This window comes from Convolutriloba macropyga, chromosome 1, assembly GCF_964194025.1.
Source record: "Convolutriloba macropyga chromosome 1, txConMacr16.3, whole genome shotgun sequence".
Lineage (NCBI taxonomy): Eukaryota > Metazoa > Xenacoelomorpha > Acoela > Convolutidae > Convolutriloba > Convolutriloba macropyga.
In genome coordinates this window covers 85318511-85343215 of record NC_134468.1, presented here as the reverse complement: position 1 = coordinate 85343215, position 24705 = coordinate 85318511, and the positions used below count along the sequence as shown (strand labels likewise).

General features: G+C 34.2%; 1 protein-coding gene across 6 annotated transcripts; it reads right to left on the bottom strand.

The window, feature by feature from the left end:
* Positions 1–5776: 5776 nt before the first annotated feature.
* On the bottom strand, positions 5777–23852 carry LOC142352445 (uncharacterized). 6 transcript variants are annotated; one of them, XM_075404861.1, is made up of 5 exons: positions 23597–23852; positions 15227–15369; positions 14346–14590; positions 13187–13437; positions 5777–5944 (listed from the first exon to the last, which is right to left on the bottom strand). In XM_075404861.1, the coding sequence occupies exons 1-5, from the start codon at positions 23796–23798 to the stop codon at positions 5850–5852; spliced, it is 936 nt and encodes a 311-aa protein (XP_075260976.1). In that variant the 5' UTR covers positions 23799–23852; the 3' UTR covers positions 5777–5849. The 6 variants fall into 6 exon arrangements, with proteins under 6 accessions (XP_075260976.1, XP_075260978.1, XP_075260975.1 ...); XM_075404863.1 differs by lacking the exon at positions 5777–5944 and adding an exon at positions 6174–6279; XM_075404860.1 differs by lacking the exon at positions 5777–5944 and adding an exon at positions 12821–12990.
* Positions 23853–24705: the final 853 nt, after the last annotated feature.

Sequence of the window (24705 nt, the reverse complement as noted above, 5' to 3'; positions counted from 1 at the left end):
CTCATAGTTCCCTAGTGATGAGCGGATTCAAATCTTGCAAGAATCTTGCAAGATATCAATCAAGGCCAAAAAATAAATCTGGGTACAAGTGTTTTAGGAAACATCTTTGAAGCAAGTTTTTGTTTACTGAACAAGTTACGAAGCCTAATTCAATGAAAAAAAAATAGCCAGGATTCAAAATCTTGCAAGAATCTTGCAAGATTTTGAATTCCGGAAAAAATATTTATGTGTTTTTGGTAGCTAAAACTAACTGAAAACCAAATATCATGACTTATATCAGAATTCTTGATCAGCAAAACTGAAAATAAATGACTTTTTTCGTCAACGCCTTTTGAATGTGAAATCTTGCAAGAATCTTGCAAGATTCTTGCAAGATTTTGAATTCACATACAACTTTCCGACAAATAAATAGAAATTACTCGAGGCAATCAAATCCGTCTTTTTAAAGTTCAATTTATCTAATAAAAAGAGAAATATTTCAATATTTCTCTTATCTTTCATTAAAACAAATTATTTTTAGAGAAACAAACAGTTGGGACTTTTTCTTACTGATCCTGTCCGTAATTTAGCATGTTCTTGTTGTAGTAAAAAAAATTCCAATTAATTTGAAGTCTAATTATCTTCCTAAGGAGATTTAAATTAACCCATGATGCCTTCAGTTGATAGCTGTTAAACAACCTGTTTGCTATTTTGAATTTAGTGATTTATTTTATCTGGTGTTTGTCGTTTTGTTTGTTTTGGAGAACTGTGTAAGTGCGGATTTTTTACCGCACTGTATCAGTACTCCTATAGTTTAATTCAGTAACTCCGCCACTGCCGGTCCCCAGCCCGGAATGAAAAAGGAGGAGGGATGAACCACAAAAATCATACTGGAAAATCTCAAAAAAGTCATGTTTTAACTTGACTTCAGAAGATTTTCCGACAGTTGATTAACTATTTCAGCTCAACCAACAGCAAAAAAGCGGCCAGGTAACCAGGACAAAAAGGTAAATGTAAATTCAAAATCTTGCAAGATTCTTGCAAGATGGATTCAAAATCTTGCAAGAATCTTGCAAGATGGATGCAAATCTTGCAAGAATCTTGCAAGATGGATACAAATCTTGCAAGAATCTTGCAAGAAAAATGGAAGAACTATGCATTCCCTTGCAAGATTTCTTGCAAGATTCTTGCAAGATTTTAAATTTTTTCATCACTAGGGTTTACTCGCATCTATTCTGTTTTGCCCCCCCCCCCCGCCAGCTTAGTGGGCACAAATCTTTTATCACCCCCAGGCGCACGTGCTATATTTTCTTACATTGTAACGTGCTATATAACAACATATAATTTGTAACTGGGGGTCATAAAAAACACTGGGGGGGGGGGGGACAGAATAGATACGTTTACTCTGTCTCTAATTTAAAAGTCATGTTACCAGATATATATTATTCCTTCGAACTTTCGGCTTCAAGAGTTAAATTTATAAATGGCTGTAGCACAAAATGCATAAATAAATACATCAAAATAAATAAGTTATGATATTTTAAATAAAGTATTTTTTCTACATTATTGAATATGCATACGGGTACGAGCGTCGCTTGTATTTCAAAAACCCCAAAATAATTCCAAAGTTTATCGCAACGGTAACTAAAGCTCCCACCACAAACATAATTGTAATTAATCGTTCATTTTTCCATTTGAAGTCACAGTTCAAAGCCACAAAACCGCACGTTATAAGTAAATAAATTAACCCAATCACGTAACTTTCCGAGACACTTTGGGCGCGGGCGGAGGGGTTGAACACCTGCTGTCGTTTGTAGTAGGACCCGGGTCGTCGCATTTGGTTCCAAGTTTGCCCCGAAATGCAGTGAAATATGAACAAAACTACAACAATAGCGGCTATTGTATGAAGAAATTTCGACAAATAAGTTTGCGATTTCGTAATTGGAGTTGAACTGTAATTATTTTCAGCCGTTAGTTTTGAGTTATTTCTTGTTTCGTTGATGCAAAGTTTTTTACTTACAGCCATTATTTTTGGTTAACTTTTTAACTTATTTTTTTGTTTACTAAGCGCAGTTAACTTTGGTATTATAAGGAATGAAAAACAATAATATACAAGGACATACACTTAGCTAATAAACTCAGTTTAAATAGACATTTAATGCGGCCGGTGTCTACTGAAAAAATGGACCAAAAAATCAAAGTTGAAATCGAAACATGTGTGTTAATGTAAAATTTGTTTAATATGGATAAAATGGATAAAACTTATACATCGTAGTCAAAATTGGACTGAAAAATATTTCAATGTGTTTTATACCACATTACTTTTATCTATCTTGATGCGGAAAATGTATTTAATAATTTAATGATTCGTTTTCGCATTTGTGCACATACACAAATATAAAAGCGAACAAACACACGTATATCAAAAAATTCGCTGTATAGCGTTTTGTGTGCTTAAACGGTGAAAAAATTGTGAAAGTAAATATTAAATTGTTTATTTTTGTTTGTTGTACCGCAGAAATTAATGCCAATATAAATGTCAGCCATTGAAAGCCACCTTTCTCAATGCGCAAATGACCTGTCATCGACATTTTAATTGGATCATCCACAAAAAATGGGATATAATGTAAAAATAGGCAAAAATAGATTATAGATAAACAAATATAGATCAGTGACTTTAGTTAAATTTGAAAAAACAACCTGCGATATTTTTGAAAACTCATTAATTATTTCAACTACAATACTTTCCAAAGGTCAATTTTGAAATTATTTCTTCCCCCTTTACAATGTCAAGTTTGGTCACTTTAAAGCGTACATAATTATTTCACGTTTTCTCTCCATAATGAGGCTAAAATTAAGGTTAAAAATAGCAAATCAAGTTCAAATTTGAACAGAAAAAAGGTGTGAAAAATTTATTTACAATGGATTGTGAATGAATTGAAAAAACCGTTTTGAAAAATAAATCAGATCACAAAATTTTAAAAAAGCAAAAATCAAAGTCAAATTGACGCATGTGAACAAAAATCCACCAGTGAGAAAACTAATTGCTTTGCAATCATTGTTTTCTCACTTTGCTTTAAAGATTCAGTGAAAAAATACTACGCCGCAAAACTACTCGCTTTTTTGCTCCACTTCTTTTTTTGGCGTGACCAAAATCACAATTCCAATTTGACTTCAAATATCAGGAAAATATCACGAACATTTGAATAGAAATATTTTTCATCATTTTCTTATGTAGACATTTATGGACAAGATTGAGAAAAAAATTTTGGTCAGCAGATACAAAACTACCCTCCTATACAAAAATTGTTTAGTATAGTCATGTCCTTGTTAACAAAGACATGACTATACTAAAAATAACAATTATCTCAAGGTTAAAAGGCAGAATGACGTGGTACCACACTCAACTCAATTAAGCCTGCATTTGTGGAGCGAAATTTTAGTTCATTTAGATATTTTCACTCAGTTATAATCTTAACTCTTTTTTTTTGTCCCCAAAACGTTCTTTTGGACTTTTTTGGCCAATTTGACTAAATGTGGACTTAGTCACGATTGCACATAGTTTCAGTAATTTCCGCTGTCTATTTTTGCGTAATTTTAGACTACAACAAGAGTGCTGAAATATCTAAGACAAAAATCAGAACCTGAGTTTTATTGATCACCATATTATGAGTACGTTCACACCAGCAATATGCCTTTTTAAACCGCAATTAGTAGAATGAGGAATTTTCATCAAAATAAAAGTCATTTAGGTTTTCTTGGATTTCTGTTTAATTGGCAAATTAATAGCAGTTTTCGTTCTATGATAGCTCAAGATTACAGGGACAAATGTGACGGATATTTCTCAACTTTGTCAAATATTGAAGTATTTGCGTTGCTGTTACTGTTTTCCACTCACACTTGAAACTCTAAACCTAAAAAAATGCCGTTAAACCCCCTCCCCCAACTCTTACAAAAACAAACATTTGTTGCACAAAGTTTTGTGGCATAATGTTCTCAACCTGATTACAGCCTCAATATTTTTTACTTGAGTTTGTGCCTCATTCGTCCGGTTTAAACTTGGATTGACATTTTAGATACATCTGTAGTTTCCAGATCATCACAACATGTGCAAAAGAAAGAATAAGCATTTCTAAACAGAAATTAATTGGCGACAGTGGTCAACTGAGGGTTTTTTATCAAAGCAGCTAGCTTCAAAGTTCGAGGGGATTAACTTTTGACTTGATTTAATTTCTTAAGAGACCATAGCAACATCCCGGGTCGCAGTTTTTGTGTAAATTTTTGTAAGAAATGCGGTGAATGTGTTGAATTTTTGTAAAAAAAAAATGCGGTGAATGCGGTGACAATGCATATTTCACCGCATTTCTTACAAATGTTCACCGCAAAATTCACCGCATTTCCTACAAAAATTTACCGCATTGAAATGTGGATAAAACGTTGAATGCGCTGTAAAAAATAACTCACCACATTTGACCGCATTTCTTACAAAAATTCACTGCGAAACTCACTGCATTTCTTACAAAAATTCACCGCATTTGCTGTTCAAAATTTTACTCAATCTGATTTAAATTCAAAAAAAATATCAAGGATGTAAGTGAGAGTTGGCGCAGTGGAATAAGCAGTTGAAGGCATGGAAGAGTTTGGAACCGGTTAGTGAAGATTCTTTTTTGTAGGAATACTGAGAACGCGGTGAAAAAAAATAATTCACCGCGATACACCGCATTCACCGCAAAAAGATGTGAGAAATACGTGGTGAAATATGTTTGTTTTTCATCACATTTCACCGCATTTCTTACCAAAACTCAATGCCAAACCTCGACTCGGGATATGATTATCTTTTAAGGTCTGGATGCAAAACTTAATAATTTCATTTACAAAATCTCCATATCAAAATGGGAAGCATGTTAAATTGTAAATTTAAAAACACTTCTAGGATTTTTTTGACAGTTATTAGCACAGTTATTTGCGGATACAAACTTTGTTAAAGAAGCCTAAGAAACTCATTCCTGAAACCTGGATTTTCAGTTATCTGGAGTTTAATTGTACTCCAATTCCCAACTTGCGCAGAGTAAATAATTCAATTGGGAACCCATATATCGCTGCATTGCAAAAAATCTCGTGTGAAAAAACGAAAAATTGAAATTAATAGGTCCTAACTAACAAATATTTAAATCTGTTTTTTTTCTCGAAAAATCAATATCTGGCTCAAATACCAGACATTTCAAAAAATGCACTAAGTGATTTCTAACTAGTAAAAAAATATGAGTTCTAACTATAATAAAAGATAAAACATTATAAATTTCTCATCATCTGTTGCCGAACAAAAAGTATTATTTATGACATATAAACCTATGTACTAAACTGCTGCTTTCAATTCTTGAGAATAAGCTCTGAAAAACTATGATTATGAAAAATTGTAGCGATTCAAACAAAGTTATTTTGTATAGCAAAATTATAATTATTCACAACTCTTTTATTCCAACTTCATTACCTATGTTGAGGTTGCAAACCGGAGTGACCTCTGATCAGACCAATTTTCAGAATCAGCCTTCTCATCATATTCCCCCTCGCTGCTGGAACCATATTCCCCACATTATTGTAAAGAGCTCAGCTTTTATACGACTTGTGCATATTTTTGATAGCGTAATACCCCCCTCTCACTACCCCCGCGACACAATATTGTCTTATCAGAGATTGTTTGGCTCTTAAACCTCAGTTTGGGTATCCAAAAATATGCATAATGGCAAAAGAGCAGAGATCTTACATTAATCTGGGCAATATTTGAGCGAATGGGAATTTGATGAGAATAGAAATTCTGAAAAATGGTCTGATCATAGGTCACTTCGAGCAGAGGTCACTTCTCATAATACTTAAATAGTTTGAGCCAGACTTGCTTTTTGCTTATCAGCGCTTCTTTGCAAATTGACTTCATTGATCTTGAGCGGCATCATAGTTGTTCCCTCATCTCAACACACACATAATGTTCCAATCAGGGTTTTTTTTTAACTAAAAGCTTCAATCAAGAGCGAACAGGGTTATCTCAATTAAAAGCTCATAAAGTCCAGCCGAATTATTCTCCAATTCGAGACAAAAATCTTTTCATACGCAAGAATGGATTTACCACAAAAAATTAGGTATCCCGAAACCTACCTAATCCTACGCTGTGACATATTTTTCAGGGTTGAACCAAGTGCGAGGACAAATTTCAGGTTGAATGAAAGTTGGGTTCTCATTCTGAAGTCATAGTCGAGGCATCATTTATTACCCGGCCAAATTCAGGTAGTGGTATATTAGTCAGAGCTAAAAAAAGCACAATGTTTCGATTGCGCTGATTCACAATCATGTCCCAACTGTCTATCAACTGAAGCAGAGAGCGACTACCTTTAAAGAAGTAGATAAATTTTTGTTATTTAAACTTTGATAGATTCTTAAAGAAAGCAGACGTCTGTACAAAAAAAGATTCACTCAAGTGAGATAAAATTTGTTTATTTTATTGGAGTGCACACTCAAAAAAAGACAGGACAGACATAAAATCAAATCTAATGCAATTTCTCAAGTGGAAAAAAAGAAACTGTTTTATCAAGTCAACGACTAACTTTACTAAAAACAAACTGAGTTCCGAAAATCAATATCTATCCTTAGTCTGAAACCGTAATTTTTTTAATTAACAAGTTATCTCATTTAGAATTGAAAATGTGTGCAGATGAAAAAATAACGTCAGAAATAAATCCTTTTGAAACATATTTAAAAAATCTATTATCATCAAAAGGAGACATTCAAAAGTTTCATCTACGCCTCTTCATAAAAAAAATTGGACTTGTCCGCATTCAAATTAATTGATGACTCCAATTGAAAACAAGCAAATTTAACCCAAACACAAAATAAGTGGAAAACCAAAAAAAAACAAAATAAAAAATTTTCCAATTTGTTTTTACAAAAATAAATGGCGTCAATTTTACCATTTAGATTCAAATATGCCTGATTAATGACATATGAGGACTTTGAAAAAATAAACGTGGAAAATAACACAAAAAACAACAAAAATGATCAGCATCGATAATGCTTCAGCGTTACAAAAACCAATGAATTTTTAAAAGTGTAACCTAATTGATTAAAACTAACAAAAAACGATAAAAATGCCAAAAAAATGTGTATCAAATTGGCGTTGAAAGTTTCATCGGATTCACAAAAAATTCAGAGCTCGACCACTATTCGAAGTATACAAATTTTTGAGAAGCTATATTATTTTACTCTGTACGTTTGCCAGGCATTTTAGTGATGCTTTTCACAACTCTCTATGATAAATATATCAATCGGTCTAAGTTGTGTGAAAAAAAACTGTGTGGGGTCGGAACAAGGATTGAATTTATTACTCTTAATAGATCTTTAAGTTTTGGAAATCCACGGTTTTCACTGGTCCTCCAAATAAATTTAAAATAATGAAGTTAAAAGATTTGTTTTTTTAAGGAAAATTCTAAAAAAAACTGCACCAAATACACTGATTTTTTCTAAGAATGTTCTAAAAATTTGGGAACTCTACAGTTTTGTTGCTTTACGAATTACAGAAGCATGTAAATTTTTTTTTAAAAAAAACCATTAGAAACAAAAACGAGCAAAACTGCCAAATTTTTAGCGAAAAATGTATTTAAAACAGAATCAAAAAGTTGAATGATCTCTTTCTAATATTTTTTTATATTATTATTTGAGAAATTCACCTCTCAAACTGGAAACCAAATTAAAACCGGCGTGAAAGATGAAGAAACCATAAATAATTTTACTGATTTTTGGAGACCAAAACCTCAACAGTATTCGGAACCAATGGTCATATTAGTCTCCTCCAATTTATAATGTCGCCTCAGAAATGTTTCAACATGATTTTCACAATTTTAATATGTTGAAAAAACCCAATTGTTTTGTTAGTTTCAATATGGAAATTCAAGTTTACGAGTTTAAATGTGCGTCGGGTTGTTTAAAGTTTATCATTATCGGTTTGGGTAATTTTTTAATGAGAAGAACCGATTTACGCTAGCTTGAAGGAGGTTCGAAAAACAACTGAACAAGGAAATTATGAGAAAATTTTAGGGATCAAAATTTTCTTTTTTTATCCTACATTTGTTCTATTTTGTTCTCAATTTTTGGGAGAAAAGACAAGCTCGTGTTCCTTACAAGTCATACCAAATTAAACATATGTTTGACTGTTTCAATTCTCTAGGATGATTCTATGTAAATGTACTGTTCAAGTCACTATAAATATAAATTCAAGAGTTTGATACTCAAAATTACTTAACCAGTGCTCGAGATTCGTATAATGAGTTAGTTGCAGATGCCCCAAACTAAAAATTAATTATATCATGTAATGATTGTATTTTGGAATCTTTTCCTCTAGCTCCTACTATGTTTTTTATTGAAATAAGTTTTCATTATAATTAATTGTTCCGACCCACTTTTGGATGAGGAACTATATACTCAAACGGGTTTTTTTGTTCAGTCATTTCCGGCCGATGGATATATTCATCATAGAGAGTTGCAAGCGCTATCTTGAAAGCTTGAAAGCCCGTCCAGCTTATAATATGAAACTAATAGGACCTTTTTGATGTTGGTTTTTACAAGGAGTTATCGGGGTATAAAATTTCAAAATTCTAGACAGAATTCTGTTGTTTTTATTCACACTTTCCGTATTTTTCAACCAAATTTTTGTCAATTTTTCGAAAAATTGTTGAAATTGTTTACAAAAATGTTAATGGTTTTACTTTCAATGAGAGAGGAGGCTGGCTGATTTGTTTTATCCGAGTCTTTTGTTTAAATTTTTTAATTTTTTGACTTTTGGCCTTTTTAAAATCAAAAATGGCTCCAGAAACGGTTTTTATCCGAATTTGTCTAAATTCACTCTATAAATTTGTCTAAAAACTCCAAAAAAAGCAAGTTGATCGTTTGCTTCTTATGAGATTCATCTGGAACTAAAACTTTGTTTTTTTTATTCACACTTTCCGTATTTTCTGACCAAATTTTTGTCAATTTTTCGAACAATTGTTGAAATTGTTTATAAAAATGTTAATGGTTTTACTTTCAAAGAGAGAGGAGGCTGTCTGATTTGTTTTATCCCAGTCTTTTGTTTAAATTTTAAAATTTTTTTCGATTTTTGGCCTTTTTAAAATCAAAAATGGCTCCAAAAGCGCTTTTTATCCGAATTTGTTTAAATTCTCTCTCTCAATTTGTCTAAGAGCTCCAAAAAAGCAAGTTGATCGTTTGCTTCCCATGGGAGTCTTCTGGAATTAAAATTTTGTCGTTTTTATTCACACTTTCCGAATTTTCTCACCAAATTGTTTTCAATTTTTCAATCAATTGTTGAAATTGTTAACAACATTGTTAATGAATTTACTTTCAATGAGAGAGGAGGCTGGTTGATTTGTTTTATCCGAGTTTTTTGTTTAAATTTTTAAATTTTTTTGACTTTTGGCCTTTTTAAAATCAAAAATGGCTCCAAAAACGCTTTTTATCCGAATTTGTCTAAATTCTCCCTATAAATTTGTCTAAAAACTCCAAAAAAGCAAGTTGATCGTTTGCTTCCCATGGGATTCATCTGGAACTAAAATTTTGTTTTTTTTTTTGTTCACACTTTCTGTATTTTCTGACCAAATTTTTGTCAATTTTTCGAACAATTGTTGAAATTGTTTACAAAAATGTTAATGGTTTTACTTTCAATGAGAGAGGAGGCTGGCTGATTTGTTTTATCCCAGTCTTTTGTTTAAATTTTTTAAATTTTTTGAACTTTGGACTTTTTAAAATCAAAAATGGCTCCAAAAACGCTTTTTATCCGTATTTGTCTAAATTCTCTCTAAATTTGTCTAAAAACCCAAAAAAAGCAAGTTGATCTATTGCTTCCCATGGGACCTTTCTGGAATTGACATTTTGTCATTTTTTCAAAAAAAAACTAACTCAAAATCATACAAAATGGATCATATAATTTTGGTTTATGAAATATTTCATTTTGTAATTATTCTATTCTGCAAATAAAAAATGCCTTACTTTTTCAAAAAATGGTGAAAAATTTGATGTTGATTACTGACGAAAATGATTTCTCATCAAAGCCTAATTATTGACATATCCTACTTAAAAAACCGCACAATGAAACCAACTGAAATATTGTTAAGTCTTAGAGAAAATGTTAAGTCTTATGGCTTTGACAATTTGTTTTCGTAAACAATAATTTATTTCCTCTGTTTCCCCTAATTTTTTGTTCTTTTTACAGCTTTTTGATTTCCCTAATTTTAATGATTAATTTTAGTGATTAATCAAAGATCCAATTGGTTTCATTAAGAGCTAGACGAGACTTTAAATTTACATCTATTGTCTCTTTTGACTTTGAAAAATTTTGTATTAAAGATAAACTTTGAAAATTTGAAAATTGCCAATTTTAGTCTTTTATCTGTCCACATGTAGCATAATCTCAAAAATACAGGGTATCAATTATTCCAACTGAATTCAATAAAACATAAAAAAAAATACAAGAATTATTTTAGTGCACTTAAAACAAAAGTTTTATATTTATCTAATTGTTTCTCACTTATCTTACTACAAAACTTCATAAAATGTTGTGATTTTTGCATATTTGCCTGCATTTTAAATTTTTATTTGTTCTCTCTTCACAGTATTGCAATAAAGACGACAACTCCAATACGCAATTAAAGAATGTGCTTTACAGTTTTAACGGCTGCAAAACCGATCTCTCGCAATTTTTTTTGGTTTTTATTTTGATTGTCATTCTTCATGTTATCGTACAACATTTTAATGAAAACCTAAGGCCTTGGTTGCTTCAATGGACTTTCAAATGAATCAATTTACAGAATTCAGTATATTTCTAACGGTTTTAATGACATTCAAACAAGTTTTAATAAAATTTAATTGTAATTCCCAATTCTTGTTCTCGTACTCATCAACAAATCAATTGTTATCATTGTTGACAGGGATCACCAACTTTCCGTTATTCCAAAAGAAGTTTATATAATTGCTTATGTTTCTACTCATGACATTAAAGCTTAAAAATTTGTTTTCATATGAATTTTGTGAGTTTTCTAAACTGGACAATACTTCTTGTTCGTTTGCTTTTTTTCGAAAAGACTTTTCACAATGAAGACTCAATTAAATTCCAAACAAGACGCAAACAAGGGACTCAAGTCTTTGCTATCAATTGAAAGTTTTCAATGGATTTCGATGTTTTTTAGTTATAAGATGTGCATGTCCACTGTGATTTTTTTTTAATGTTTGTAATGGATTTCGATGTTTTCAATGGACTTCGATGTTTTTTTACTTATAAGATGTGCATGTCCACTGTGATTTTTTTTAATTGTCTGTAAAATTTTTGTCGTTTCTTGTTGTTTTATGCTTTGTTCACGCTAGACACGAGCTCATCTTGCTTCCATAGCAATTTCAAATTATTTTGTTTGTGTTTTAATTTGATTTTTTACGGTTCGATTGTGTTTTTGAAAGTATTTGTTTCTAGAAAACCGGTGGATTTTTGAGCTTGGTCTTTTATACGTCATTTCTGTCAACTTTTTCCCTGTGTGTCTCTAACGACAGCTGGAATTCCCCTTTTAGTGAAGAAACAGCCAATCTTTATAATGTTTTTGTTTGGAACTAATGGGTTCTTTGCTTTGGTACTACGCATTTTCATCAGAAAAGTTTCATTTTTGGACTTTTGCCATTTCTTTTGTTTCCTTGCCACATTATCAAACTGACCGATTAGCCCAATTAGCATAAAATAACGTTTCTGAACATATTTATTTCTTGCTATGAATAGCCCATGGCTTTGACGTTTGCGACAACACTTCCTCACTGAATTCGAATGATTTTTTTTCTCAGGTGCAATATTCTCATATATTCTCTAAAGAAGTACACTTTAGTTCAGAATTTATCTGACTTCTTTTTCATTTCGTTGTTAAGTGTTCATTTAAAATATAGACATCGAGTTTTGGTCGTAATTATTGTTTGCTATTATTTGATTTTTTGCCTTGTCCAGTACCCTTATCAATGGCAAGTCTCATTAACCCTCTAGTCCAGCATTGCTTTTTCGCTCTCTTAGTTGTTTTTTGAACAGTATGTGATGTTTTGAAAGTTTTCTATCTCTTCCTCATTTGGCAGACAGTTAAACGTTGGTGAGCGGGGTCGGAGTATCATGTGCGAACGCACATTACCGAGCCTCTTTGTTACTAGAAAAATTCAAATCGCATCGGAGGATTTATCAAAAACTGCATACTCTCTAATGTGTGATACTTTGGATATAAATGTTAAAGACAGATGTGCTCTCGTCGTTTTTGGATAGAAATTGTCGATTTCCCAAGCTCAATACCAGAAAATTTTCAAATTCTATTGTGAGTTTGAGCAGCTTTGGTAGCTAGCATCCACCACTTTATAATCTATGTAATTGTCAGAAATGTTTTGAATTCACGCCCACCTATTTGACTGATATCAACCCTAGAGATGGTCGGGTTCAATTTGTCAATTTGAACGGTCTGGACTAGAAACGGTCTGGACTAGAGAGTGAGAGTGTCCTGTTAACCACCATAAAAGAAACTTAACAATCATAAAACGCTTTTGCGACCTTTACCGCAACTTAATAATCATAGTATGGCCTTTAAAAATTTTGCGTTTGGCTAATGAACAGTCTAAACGGCAACTTGGAAACCTTCAGACAGTGGCATTATTTGTTATGAAATGGCGAAATACTATATTCACCTTTTATAGTGAATACAAATTTTAAGCTGATTCAACATAGTTTTAGCCAAAATATATTTTTTAAAACAACTTTTTGGTATAATCCTCGTTCATTGCAATTAAAAACAAAACATTCAGAAAATTAACTCATAGATTATGGTTGTTAATTGTTTCTAGATTATTTTTTACAATTGTTTCGGTATTTATTCGGGACTATTTTGTCTGGGACTGTTTTGTCTGGGAATATTTTGCAATTTGGGACTATTTTGTCTGGGACTGTTTTGTCCGGACACGTACTAACTACAAAACAGAACGTTAATGAAACTTACGGAGCATAGAGACCTCATACAACTAAAAATTCAATTGACTTTTATGGACCATTATGGTCCCATTTACGGCAAGTAAGTTCGGTCATCCTGGGTGAATATCTTCGAGAAATTCAATCATTCTCAAATTTTTATCATTCTTGTCGTCTCAACATCAGGTTTCAACTTACATTTATCAGGATTAACTTTCCTGGTCATAAAGACCAGAACCTTGCTTAGGTTATCCAGCAATGACTCCAAATTGCTTTTGTAGTCTTTCCCAATAAAACTGGTCGGTTTTGGTTTCTTAGTCAGTGCCTCGGATCCATCTCTGTTCTTTTTCTTCTTCACGTGCATAACTGTGTGATCTGCAATAACAGTCAGCACCAGAGTGATGAAGTAGGGGTGATCCATAAACCAACGCAGTTCGTAAAATGTTAATCTGAAAAGCAAACAAGTTCAGAAGCTAAGCATAGTTTTAAACAAGCCTCCCGGGTTGAAGTTTCTTTGATTTCATACAAGGATCATATATGATTTCATACTGTCCATACTTAATTTCTTAGTACGATCCTTGTATGAAACCAAAGAAATCATATTTTATCCTTGTATGATTACCAAGAATCATACATCTATTTTTCAAAAATCTTTAACCATTGATGTTTTTGTTTTTATTCGGTGGGGCATCACCTATATGATTCCCCGTCATCACATTGTGATCCGCCAAAGACCCTAATGTACAATATCAATTGCAAGGATGAGTGGGCAGTTGAAAAGTGAGTGGGCAGTTAGGGGGTAGGTAGATGTGGGGATATGTAGTTGTGGGTGTAGGTAGGTGCGGGTTAGGTAGACGGGTGGTGGGAGAGGCTAGGATAGTTTCGATAGCTGGTGGGGGGAGGGGTGTAATGGGAGGGGTTAGTAGGTGAGGGGTTGATAGGTGGGGTGTGTGGGTAGTTAGAGGGTAATTAGGGGATTGTCTTTAGCTTGGATAGGGAGGAGGGACTATTATGCAGAAAACATTCGACCATGAAAATTAACAGAAATTCCTATTTGCTATTTATAAGTACCTAAGCTACTATTAGAATCCAGTAATCGAAAACGCCAACGTTCGGAAACATAAGTCAATATTCGAAAACAAAACTCAAAATTCAAGTCTTGAACACAAACTTTTTCAGCTAAAAGAAAATCTTTAGAATACCAATACTCCTCTTCGAGTCGCAAAAAGACCGCAGAACTAATGTAACTGCTGCAAGCTTCGTTTGCGAGCAATTAATGAACTAGTTTTAAAAAATTTAAAATCATATTTTATAAGAGAAACTTTGATAATTTTGAGCACCGAGAGATAAGACATACGCTGTATTGTATTTTTTAGGGCTCCAAGGGGGAGGAGTTCCTAACTGTTCAATGTGGGTCCTGTATTCTGTAGTGGCCACTGCCATTCCCCCCGGTATACTGTCGTCATTTGCAGTCACAATAAACAATCCGTTGTCCAGGTACGACGCGGGTGTGTCGGGGTGGGTGTTGCACGTGATATTGCCCACAAATTCAAGGTCGTTCACGCCTTTTTTGTGGTATACGAATAGCTTTGTCATCTCTTCCTTAAAAAGAGTCGCAAGTAAATGACGTAAAAAAAGAGCATCTTTTGTAATAATAGCGAGATATCCGTTGAAATATCTTAGCTGGTATAACTTCGGTACCGCCGATTTTTTGTTGTCAAAATTGTTAACAAAAACCGGCAAACGTTTTCCATTTTGTTCAAAATGATGGCAATTTTGCGTAGACAATTGCAAAAAACGAAAAATTACACCTAAACTCAAATGCAAGTGATATTTTGCAGCAGCGCGAGAGAAGTATATATTGCATAATATGGTTAAATCAAAATATTAGACGATGCAGCAAGAAAAAAATCAGTGCTTAATTTCAAATCAGAGTTCGACCTCTCAGTAGCCGAGAAGGTGAACACATATTTCGCAGTTGACACGCAAAACAGTCAAATGAACATAGATTTTTACGCCTGAACGAATCATATTGTCATGATGTAAAAAAGGCCATTGGGGTTTGCCGTATCTCCAATCGTTGGCCTAAGAAAGATTTATAAACAAAAAAATGGTGAATTCTAAAATAGGATTTGGTCTTAAATGTTTTTTCAGGTAAACGGAGAAAGAGAACAAAGTTGACACCCGATAGCTAGTGGGGAGAGTTAAATTTTTACCCTGAAGTCGTAAAAATTTTACCTCATGTTTGACCTCGTGATTTGCCCTGAATTTGTCAACGACGTGTTCAGGGCAATACAAGTTCCCAATGACATGGGGACATGTCTTCATCTTCAGCTTACCCGCGTACATTTTCTTTGACCCTTTGCCTCCCTTGGAACCCTGAAATAGGGGCGTGTCATTAAATAGGGGAGTGTCACTGAAAGAAAAAGACAAAAGTCAAAAGGCAAAGTCAGCAGTGTAAATTTATATGAACGAACACGCTGATAGATTTTTTTTCTGCTTCCAATCATTCAGAACTTTATCTCAAAAAGACTTTTTTGTTTTTTCGATAATGCAAACAAGTTGTTTTTCTTTCTTCCACAAGCAAACCGAATTATTGGGTATTCTATATCTGGACTTCAAACAGGTGAGACCAAACCAATTTAACTTTTATTTAATATAGCTTCATTTTCAGGGCGAGTCTTTTATTCTGGTTTATGCATGAATAACTAAAACCAATCACCCTAAAACATAGATATTAAGATGACAGATAATAATTCGGGTTTGTCAAAATGGACAAAAGAGAAACTAGTAAGCGAGGTGATGCAACTAAGAAATCAAAGAAGGGAGTCGCTTAACTTAGCCTACAAGAATCAGGAAAACAACCAAGAATTGGACAGACTTCAGCTCAAATTGGAACATCAAAAAGAACTTTATAATCAAGCTCAATGTGAAATTTAATATTTGAGGAGTCAAAATGACAAAATGATATCAAATTTAATTAGCGAAAAAACGGTAAAAAATATGTCCAAAATTTTTAACTAAATTTTTATCCAAATTTTGTTCCTCGTTTCACAAAACAGTTAATTATTTCTGACAACTCGTATAAACTGGTTCGCCAAAACGGCATTAGTAATAATGCTGCCATTGATCCTTATCCATCTTCGACACTAAAAGACCTCAATAACATCATTGACGATTATGGGCCATCGACAAAAACAAAACGTCTGATTATTCTTACAGGGCATATTTCCATTGATCAAGGTACGGCAGGAGATGATGCCACCAAATATTTGGGAGTCGTTTTATCGAAGTGCGTCAATAAAATAAAGCGTTAAAAAGTAGCGATCTGTAAATTACCCAAGGTAAAAACGGCAGTTTTGGACGCAAAACCAACCATGATGAATTGACCAAATTTAACCGGGCTTTACACGATATAGCAGATGGTTTACGCGACGAGTTTCAAAATACCGTCTTAAAATTTCAGGATTATAATTTGGAAAAAATCAGATCTTCGAATGAATGGCATTCATCGTAACAAAAATGGATTTTAGCTTAAGAAATTACATATCAAGTGTGGGTATCATACTTCTGGCAGCAACGCATTTATGGGACGAATCAAAAGGCAGCCAATAGTTAACGTCAACAATAACTGAAACAGAAGTTGTCATATGGGATATAATGCGTATGGGTGGCTCTGAAAAAAATGTTTTCCTAATGGAAATTTCCTATGTTTTAGCCTGTTTTTACAGAAAAAAAGTATAATTTTTTAATCAAATGTCACCCAAGCACTTCAAATTGTTTGATTTTTGAAAGCAAAACAATGTTGTATAAGGTATGTCTTGGATTTTGGTCTTTAAACTTAATATATCAATTCCTAGTTAAAACCTACTTGATTTCACTTTGCAGTGATGTCGAATCTAATCCAGGACCCAATTTACGTATTTTACAAACATCCGAAGACTACGAAAAACGTAAGGCAAAAGCAAACTTATATCCATGTTTTGTATATACAAAAATTAGAAGCGTTATCAACAAGCACAAAGAAATTTGGGATTTCTTGCAGCAGCCGAACACACAAACATGCTTTATTGTTACTGAAACATGGATAAACGATAATCAAAAGATACCCGTGAACTTTTTAAGCAACAATCATCACTATTCCCATCAAAGTAGATCAAAATTGACCCATTAACGGGAGGTGGTGGAGTAGGAATATGGGTACGGAATACATTCAACATGAAAATAAGGAATGATCTCAGCTCTATTTACAGAAGGTTTTTTTAATCTTTGTGGGTTGAAATACAAGCACCGTTTAATAAAAAAATTTCTAACGAACGTTTCTTATTGTTCCAAAAAAAATTTAAGCAAGTTTTTTCTGGAAAAGTTGACATCAGACATTTCAGGGGCACATTCAATAACAGATAATATAATACTATTCGGGGACTATAACATAAATTACTTCCATCAAATAGAAAGAGAGCTGTTGACAGAGTTTGCTTCTAACAATGGGCTTGAATTAGTATTTAAAAATCCCCAACCTGGACAAATGGAAATCAGGAAACACTGATTGATCAATGCTTATTCACAAGACGACAAACTTTTGATACAACCGTTATCAAGCAGTTGTTTTGAAGTGAGCATTTTATACAAGTTTTCCTTTCGGTACTGAATATTGATTATAAAAACAACAAAACGCAGTTTATGGGGATACTAAAAAATTAGTAAGGCTAATGTTAACAGAAAATTCCATCAGCGGATTGGAGTCCCATGTATCAACAAATCAATGCAAACTCAATTTTTGAAAAGTGTTTGAATAAGTTTGAAAATATTCTGAATAAGGTAATTCCTATTAAAAAAGAAGAGCCTTCGTCAAAACCAACAAAAAGGAAATGGTTATCAAGAGAAATTTTGAATCTTATTAACAAAAAGCACAGGCTTTTCAATATTTGGAAAGAAAAGGAAGTTGACTCATATAACTCATACAAAAGAATAAGAAACCATACAAACAGACTACTTAGAAGACCGAGTAACAATTATTCACAGAAGTTGTTCGAAAGTCTTCCCGCTTCAAAGCAACAGTGGAAATTCATTAAAACAAAAATAAAACACGAAGATAAAAATAGCGAAATTTCTGGAATTTAATGTAACCAAGATATTTTAAAAGATAAAAAAAATAGCTAACATAATTAATATTTGTTTTTTTAAATTAGGTTTATAAGAAGGCGAGACAGAAAAGAGTGAGTTACCGGACCATGCTTTTGACAAAACTGTGTTTTCCTTCAGACATATAACGAGAAAAGAACTGTTTACTGTAATTGATCAGTTACCACAAAACAAAGCAGCGAGTCCTGGATTACTTACTACATGAACCATCAAGTGTAGCAATATTTCCATTGGAGCACATCTACTGTTTGCAATAAACCAATGCAAATCAAAAAAGAATTTTTCGCGATGTACTTAAAATGTATAGATAACTACAATTTACAAAAAGTTGATCCACCGGAAGCAGAAAACTACAGACCAATTTCAGTTACAACGACTCTTGCAAAATTTTTGAAAGACTTTTGTTCCAACAAATCCTAGAACATGTTGAAAAGTATGAAATAATCAACAAAAATCAAATTGGGTTTCTGAAAAGAAAATCTTCGATTGACACAGTTATATCGTTGACGGAATCAGTAAACAGTTTGTTAGAAGAAAATGAAAGTGTTAATATATTCTTGGATTTAGCCAAAGCTTTTGACTCAATATCTCACCAAATTTTTATTAAAAAAATTACCAAATATGGATTTAGTACGGAATCAATTGCAATGCTATTATTGTTTTTGTCTAAGAGAAAACAATGCGTAAAGAACAGCATTGAATATTTGAACTGGGTGACCTCAAGGAACGGTTCTCGGACTTTTAATTTTCATAATGTATATCAGTGATTTCCCGGAAAAAAATGAAAAAAAGAGGACGTTTTACAGTTTGCAGATGACGCATGCATTATTTCTCCTTCCAAATCCAATGAAAATCTCCTATGCGAAATTAACGGTGTATTTCAACAAACTGACAGTTATATGAGGCAGAATATGCTTTATACCGAGATAAAACCAAAATTATGATTTTTTTCAAAAAACGGTGAACCAAAAATTGAAAAATTGCCTTTTAATGGAATTTTCAAAAAGCCAAAAACAAGTTGTCGTTATTTAGGTATAATAATTGATAACACTCTAAATTTTTTTATCATACAGATAAACAAAACGTTAGCAAAAATGGCAAATGTTATTAGGTCGTTTTACTTAGTAGGGCATCTTGAAACATTAAAACAAAAATCCGTTTTTTTAAATCACGTGTTCTGTCCCATCTTAGTTTCAGTGCAATTTGTTTCCAATCACTTGTTGGTTATGTCACTTCAGAGAGGTAATAGACAAATAAACTGGGGAAAAAAGGTTTGTCACCTGAGCAAAAAGTTTGACACTGCAAGAGATCTTTTATTGAAAGACAAAATTTTACCAGCAGAGCTTTTCATTAAAAAAAGTTGGTCTTCTTAAATTCTCTGATTTCTTCTCACGATGTAAAGAGAGCAGTCGAGAAACCAAAAGTTCCTCACTCAAGATTTTAGAAAAACACGAATTGAGAAAAAACTCCAGAACCGTCCAGTTTTTTCCAAAGAATAAGTGTCAATCCAAATGGAGTGACAGGTCACTGATCTGACATTTTTCTAGGAAGTGGAATAATTTACCAATTGAGATCCGAAAAGAAAAAACTAAGAATAAATTTAAGGACAAACTAAGCAGCGAAATGTCCAATCTGCATGAACGTGTTCCAATAGATAGACAAGTAAGAGGCTTTAGGAATTTTTTCTACTGAAGTATAAAGACCAAACTATTCATATATTTACAAGTCGATTTTGAAAGTGTAAATTTTTAACCAAACGGTTTTGTTGTGGTTATAACATTAAATTTACATTTTTGAAGATAAAAAAATTAATATCCAAGATCTTCTCACAATTTTTGATGAATTTTAGAGTGAAATTGGAGTAGTGGTTTTGGCCACGTTGAAACAGGAAATGGAGCTAAAAGAGAGCAATTTTGCGGCGTAAATTTTTTTGCTCTAAATCTAAAGTAGAGTTAGAAAATGGATTTGAACAAAAATTTGTTATCTCGCTAGCGGTTTTTATGTTCACATGTGGCATTTTGACATTGATTTCTACTGTTTTTTCGCATTTATAGATCGGATTTTTTTTCTAAATTGTTTTCCCATCCATTCAGGGTTCACTCTAGGTTTTGTCTTTTGTTTAGTCAAAGAAAACTTTTTGAATTGTTTCAGGACTTGTCGGGCTATCCGCATGAAATTTTGGTTTTTTTTCCTTTTGTGCCCCTCAACTTAGTGGGAGCATATTAATTGCAGCCCCCAGACGCACGTGCCATATTTTCACATAACGATTTACTATGTAATGGCACGTGCTCTGTAACTAGGGGCACATAACGTACTGAGGAGGGCACAAACGGAAAAGCTGGGGAGGGAGAAGATACAGATCCAAATCCTCCAAACAATTAAGCGACATTTACAACGACAATTGAAAAACTGTGCAATAAAAAATGATAATGGAGTGCAATTACCTTCTGGCAATCTAAACCTAAATTTTGTTTAGATCTATTCTGTTTTGACCCCCCCCCTCTCCATAGCTTAGTGGGCTTATATCATTAACGCACCACCCCCTCCCGGCGCACGTGCTACTTTTGCATAGTAACAGAATAGATCCTTTTGCTTGACCTTATATGATAGCGCATGTGACCTCTTATGGTAAAAATCTTAGCCAGAGAAGTTATTTCAAACAGTGCAAGAAGAGAAAAATTTGCGCAGAGTTCTTAGACTTCTTACGTAGGCTTCTTAGATTCATAAATATTTTAATTTTATAGAGATTTATTCCTGAGGGATTGATATTATTCCCAGGAAAAGATTCTTATTTGTAGTTATGCACTTTAGTGTTCTTAAAATCTTTAAAAAAAATTGTTCAGACCTGAACACTTTGTTATGTTTTAATCGCACTAAAGTGCATAACTACAAATATGAATCTTTTCCTGGGAATAATCCTGGGAATAATCTTTTCCCGGGGCTTTGTTTAATGGGGGTTTTTCCTATCATAGCCTGCAGTTTTGTGAGCTTAAGTTTCGTAGCCCCGATCACCGATGTTGAGACTGCCGCCATTCTTGAAGATGGGATTAACAATTGGCTTAGTCATGATCAAAGTTTTCGAAACATCAGCACTCTTTGCTCCATTTTGCAAACAATTTTCCAAATTGTTTGCAAAATATTTGAACAGAATATTGAAAAATTATGCAATCAATTAATCTTATTGTATTTTACCAAATGTCATCTTTCAACTGATTTTGATCTAAAGATTATAGTGATATTTTTGCTTCTGAGTTTCTTCACCTTAAAATGGTTTCATTGAGAGACCAATGTTGTCGCACGTTGATTCTCTGTAATCAATTCTCGTAAATAAAACATTACAGTGCAGAGGTATACCCAAATCGTCACGGGCAGATATACCCGATGTGTGTATCTCGTGTTCGTTTTTACTATGTTAATACATTGAAAGTGGTACAATGTTGCGTAAAATAGCTACTTTAGCAGAAACCGGCAAAATGGAAGGGAATATCGTATCCCGTGTTCACAAAAGTGTCCTAATTTTAGCCGCGAAATACAAGTACAAACTCAATAACCTATTTTTCGCGCGATTTGTATCACTTATCCGCTCAATTTACGTATCGATTTTTCGCACGTAATGTAGCTCGATTTCGCATATAATCCGCAATTAAGCCTAAATTAATTACTACTTATTTAATTAATCCTTACTTATTATTACTACTAGTAGTACTTTATTACTACTTTATTACTACTTATAGTACTTTGTTACTACTTATTACTAATTATTAGTACTATTTATTACTACTTATTAAAATTGGCCAGTCCCACATTGATATACAAAGCCTTTGATGTGCGAGGGATTTTTCGGGAAAAAATCAGTTTTTGCGGTTGCATGTATTTAAAATACTTTAAAGCTTTGAAAGCTTCAATTAAATCTTTATAAAAGTGCTTATTGCATGCTCAAAATGCGCGCGAATAACTGAGACCTAAATTTAGCGGAAACGTACTGCAAGATTTGTTACCTACTTTTCGCACCGAATGTTCTTTTATTTCGCAAAATTGGCGGAACCCCTTTTTGCGAAAAGTAAGATACAAAGGATGTCATCTAATTTCGTTCATTGTATGTAACTAATTTTCGAGCCAATTTTACTAAGGCGGAAATTTGGGGTATACCTCTCCATCGTAATGAATTTAAAAAATAGTTATCAAAGTTAAATACATGTTTCTTTTTTTCAAAAAAAGCGGTTGTCTGGTAAGATCTCGAGAGAGCTCTTGCAAGATTAAGCGTTATTTCGTGATATACTTGCAGGACCTTGTAAGTATCCTGCAAGATAACTGTTGGTTATAGACTAGGGTCACAATTGAAGTGCAAAAAGATATTTTTCTGTTCGCTTCTGCAACTATGTACGGGAAAGGGAAAGAATGAGGGGAACCTCCAAACGTGAGTATATCGGATATTTTCCGTGTGCCCCCCCCCCCCCCAGTACGTGCCCCCACCCCCAGATACAGAGCACGTGCCATTTCATAGTAAATCATTATGTAAAAATATAGCACGTGCGTCTGCGGGTTCAAATGATATGCGCCCACTAAGCTAGGGGGAACAAACGGAAAAGATCCAGTATTTCCTATAAACATCAGACTCGCATTAGCATCGCTTTCAACTTTTACAGGAGACAGATAATTTGGTTTTTATTGTGCCCTTTACCACAGGGTCAGCTTAGAGGGATATAAAATTAAGATATTAAGCCAGCCCCCCAGCCCCCCCCCCCCACCTCAATTGCCGTAAATGTATCATAATGGTGGTTTCTTTTCGTTCATCTACCAAAATGTGGTCTTTCCCACTATAGCCCCCCGGCTTTTTCCAGTGGTCATTTAACGTATTACCCCTCCATTACTGTAATGATACCATAAAGGGGGCTGTAATTTCGTGGGGTTGGACAATAATGGAACCCCCCCCCCCCCCCCCCCCCCAAGTACAAATACCAACTTTTTCTGATGACAGCCCCAATAAAAATAACTCCTCTGCTGTCACGCATAATTCTGTTAACAAATGGTAATAAGCAAAAACACTTCGAATCCTTTCGGTTTTTTGCTGCCAAAACACCGGCCCAGCAGTTTACACACCCCCGTTTTAGAGCTACATAATAAATCGGATCTTTTCCATTTGTGCCCCCCCCCCCCCCCCCGCAGCTTAGTGGTGCATGATATTTGCAACCCCCAGACGTACGTGCTTCTTTTGGGTCTTTCCCACTATAGCCCCCCCCCCCCCCATTATGGTATATTTAGCATGACTGGGGGAAGGGAGCTATAGGTTATCTGGCCACTAAGCTGGGGGGGGGGGGGGCATAATGTACGGGGGGGGGGGGGGGGGTCACAGAGAAACGGAAAATATTCTAAGCTCTTTAAGAACCTGCGCAAATAATATGCACCCACTAAACTAGGTTCGAGGGCGGAAAATATCCAAGACTTTGATACTTGACCGTTCCTTTCGTTTCTTCTTTCCATCTTTGGGCATTTCGTCTATCAATTTGAGAAGGAAAACATCCTCCTTCTTGCTCTTATTTTCCTTCCATTCATTCACAATCAGTTCATTGGTCGGAATCAGATTCGAACTGGCTTCCTCGGCTGTCGGTGGTTTGGGACCCACTTTGTTGCTTTTAAACAGACTCCGCCTCACAAGCGGAGCCATTTTATATACAAATATGCTACAAAATATTTTATATAAAGAACTTAAAGTGTTAATTATGCACGTACCAAATAACTCAATGCAAGTTTCAGAATATGCAAGTTAATTATGTGCATTTTATTTTGTTCCCATGCAGTTTTTGCCCTCTTTCGGTCTTTCCCATTATAGCTTATAGCCCCCCGCCCCCCATACTATCATTGGGGGAAGGGGGGCTATAGGTTATATCACCACTGAGCTGGGGGGGGGGGGGCTATAATAAGAAAGACCCCCTCTTTAACCCTCTTTTACGCCCGCCAGACGCACGCGCTAGTTACATAGTAGCTTGATTTATAATAATACATAACTTGTAACTGAGTGCATAAAAAACACGGGGGGAGGGAAACAGGATAGATCCCTATTCTGTCCCCCCTTTCTCTCCCAGCGACATATATCATTTACGCCCCCCGAGTCATGTGTCATTTTACATAGTAATGTGCTACATAGCAACACGTAATTTCTTATTAGGGGGACGTAAAGAAGGGGGGGGGTCGACTGTGGGGTCGAAACAGAAGGGATCCTAACGTGTTTAGAAGAGTGAAAATGTGATGCTTTTCAGCATTGACCGTCAAGTATGTTATCAGCCTGCGACTTAAAATGCACAATGTTGCTTAGGAATTCTGACCTTTTTTCTGCCCTTAGCTTACCGGGTGGGGTGCATATCACGAGAAAGACCGATTTAACAAAAACTAGGCTACAGAAGATGGGTCTTTCCCATTATAGCCCCCCTCAATTTCTAGCACCCCATTATGAAATAATTACAATGATTTGGGGGACTATAAGCTATCTGACCACTAAGCTGGGCTAAGCTGTGGGGGGGGGGGGGTTATGAAAGGAAAGATTCCAGAAGAGAATTCCAAATTTCAGAAACATC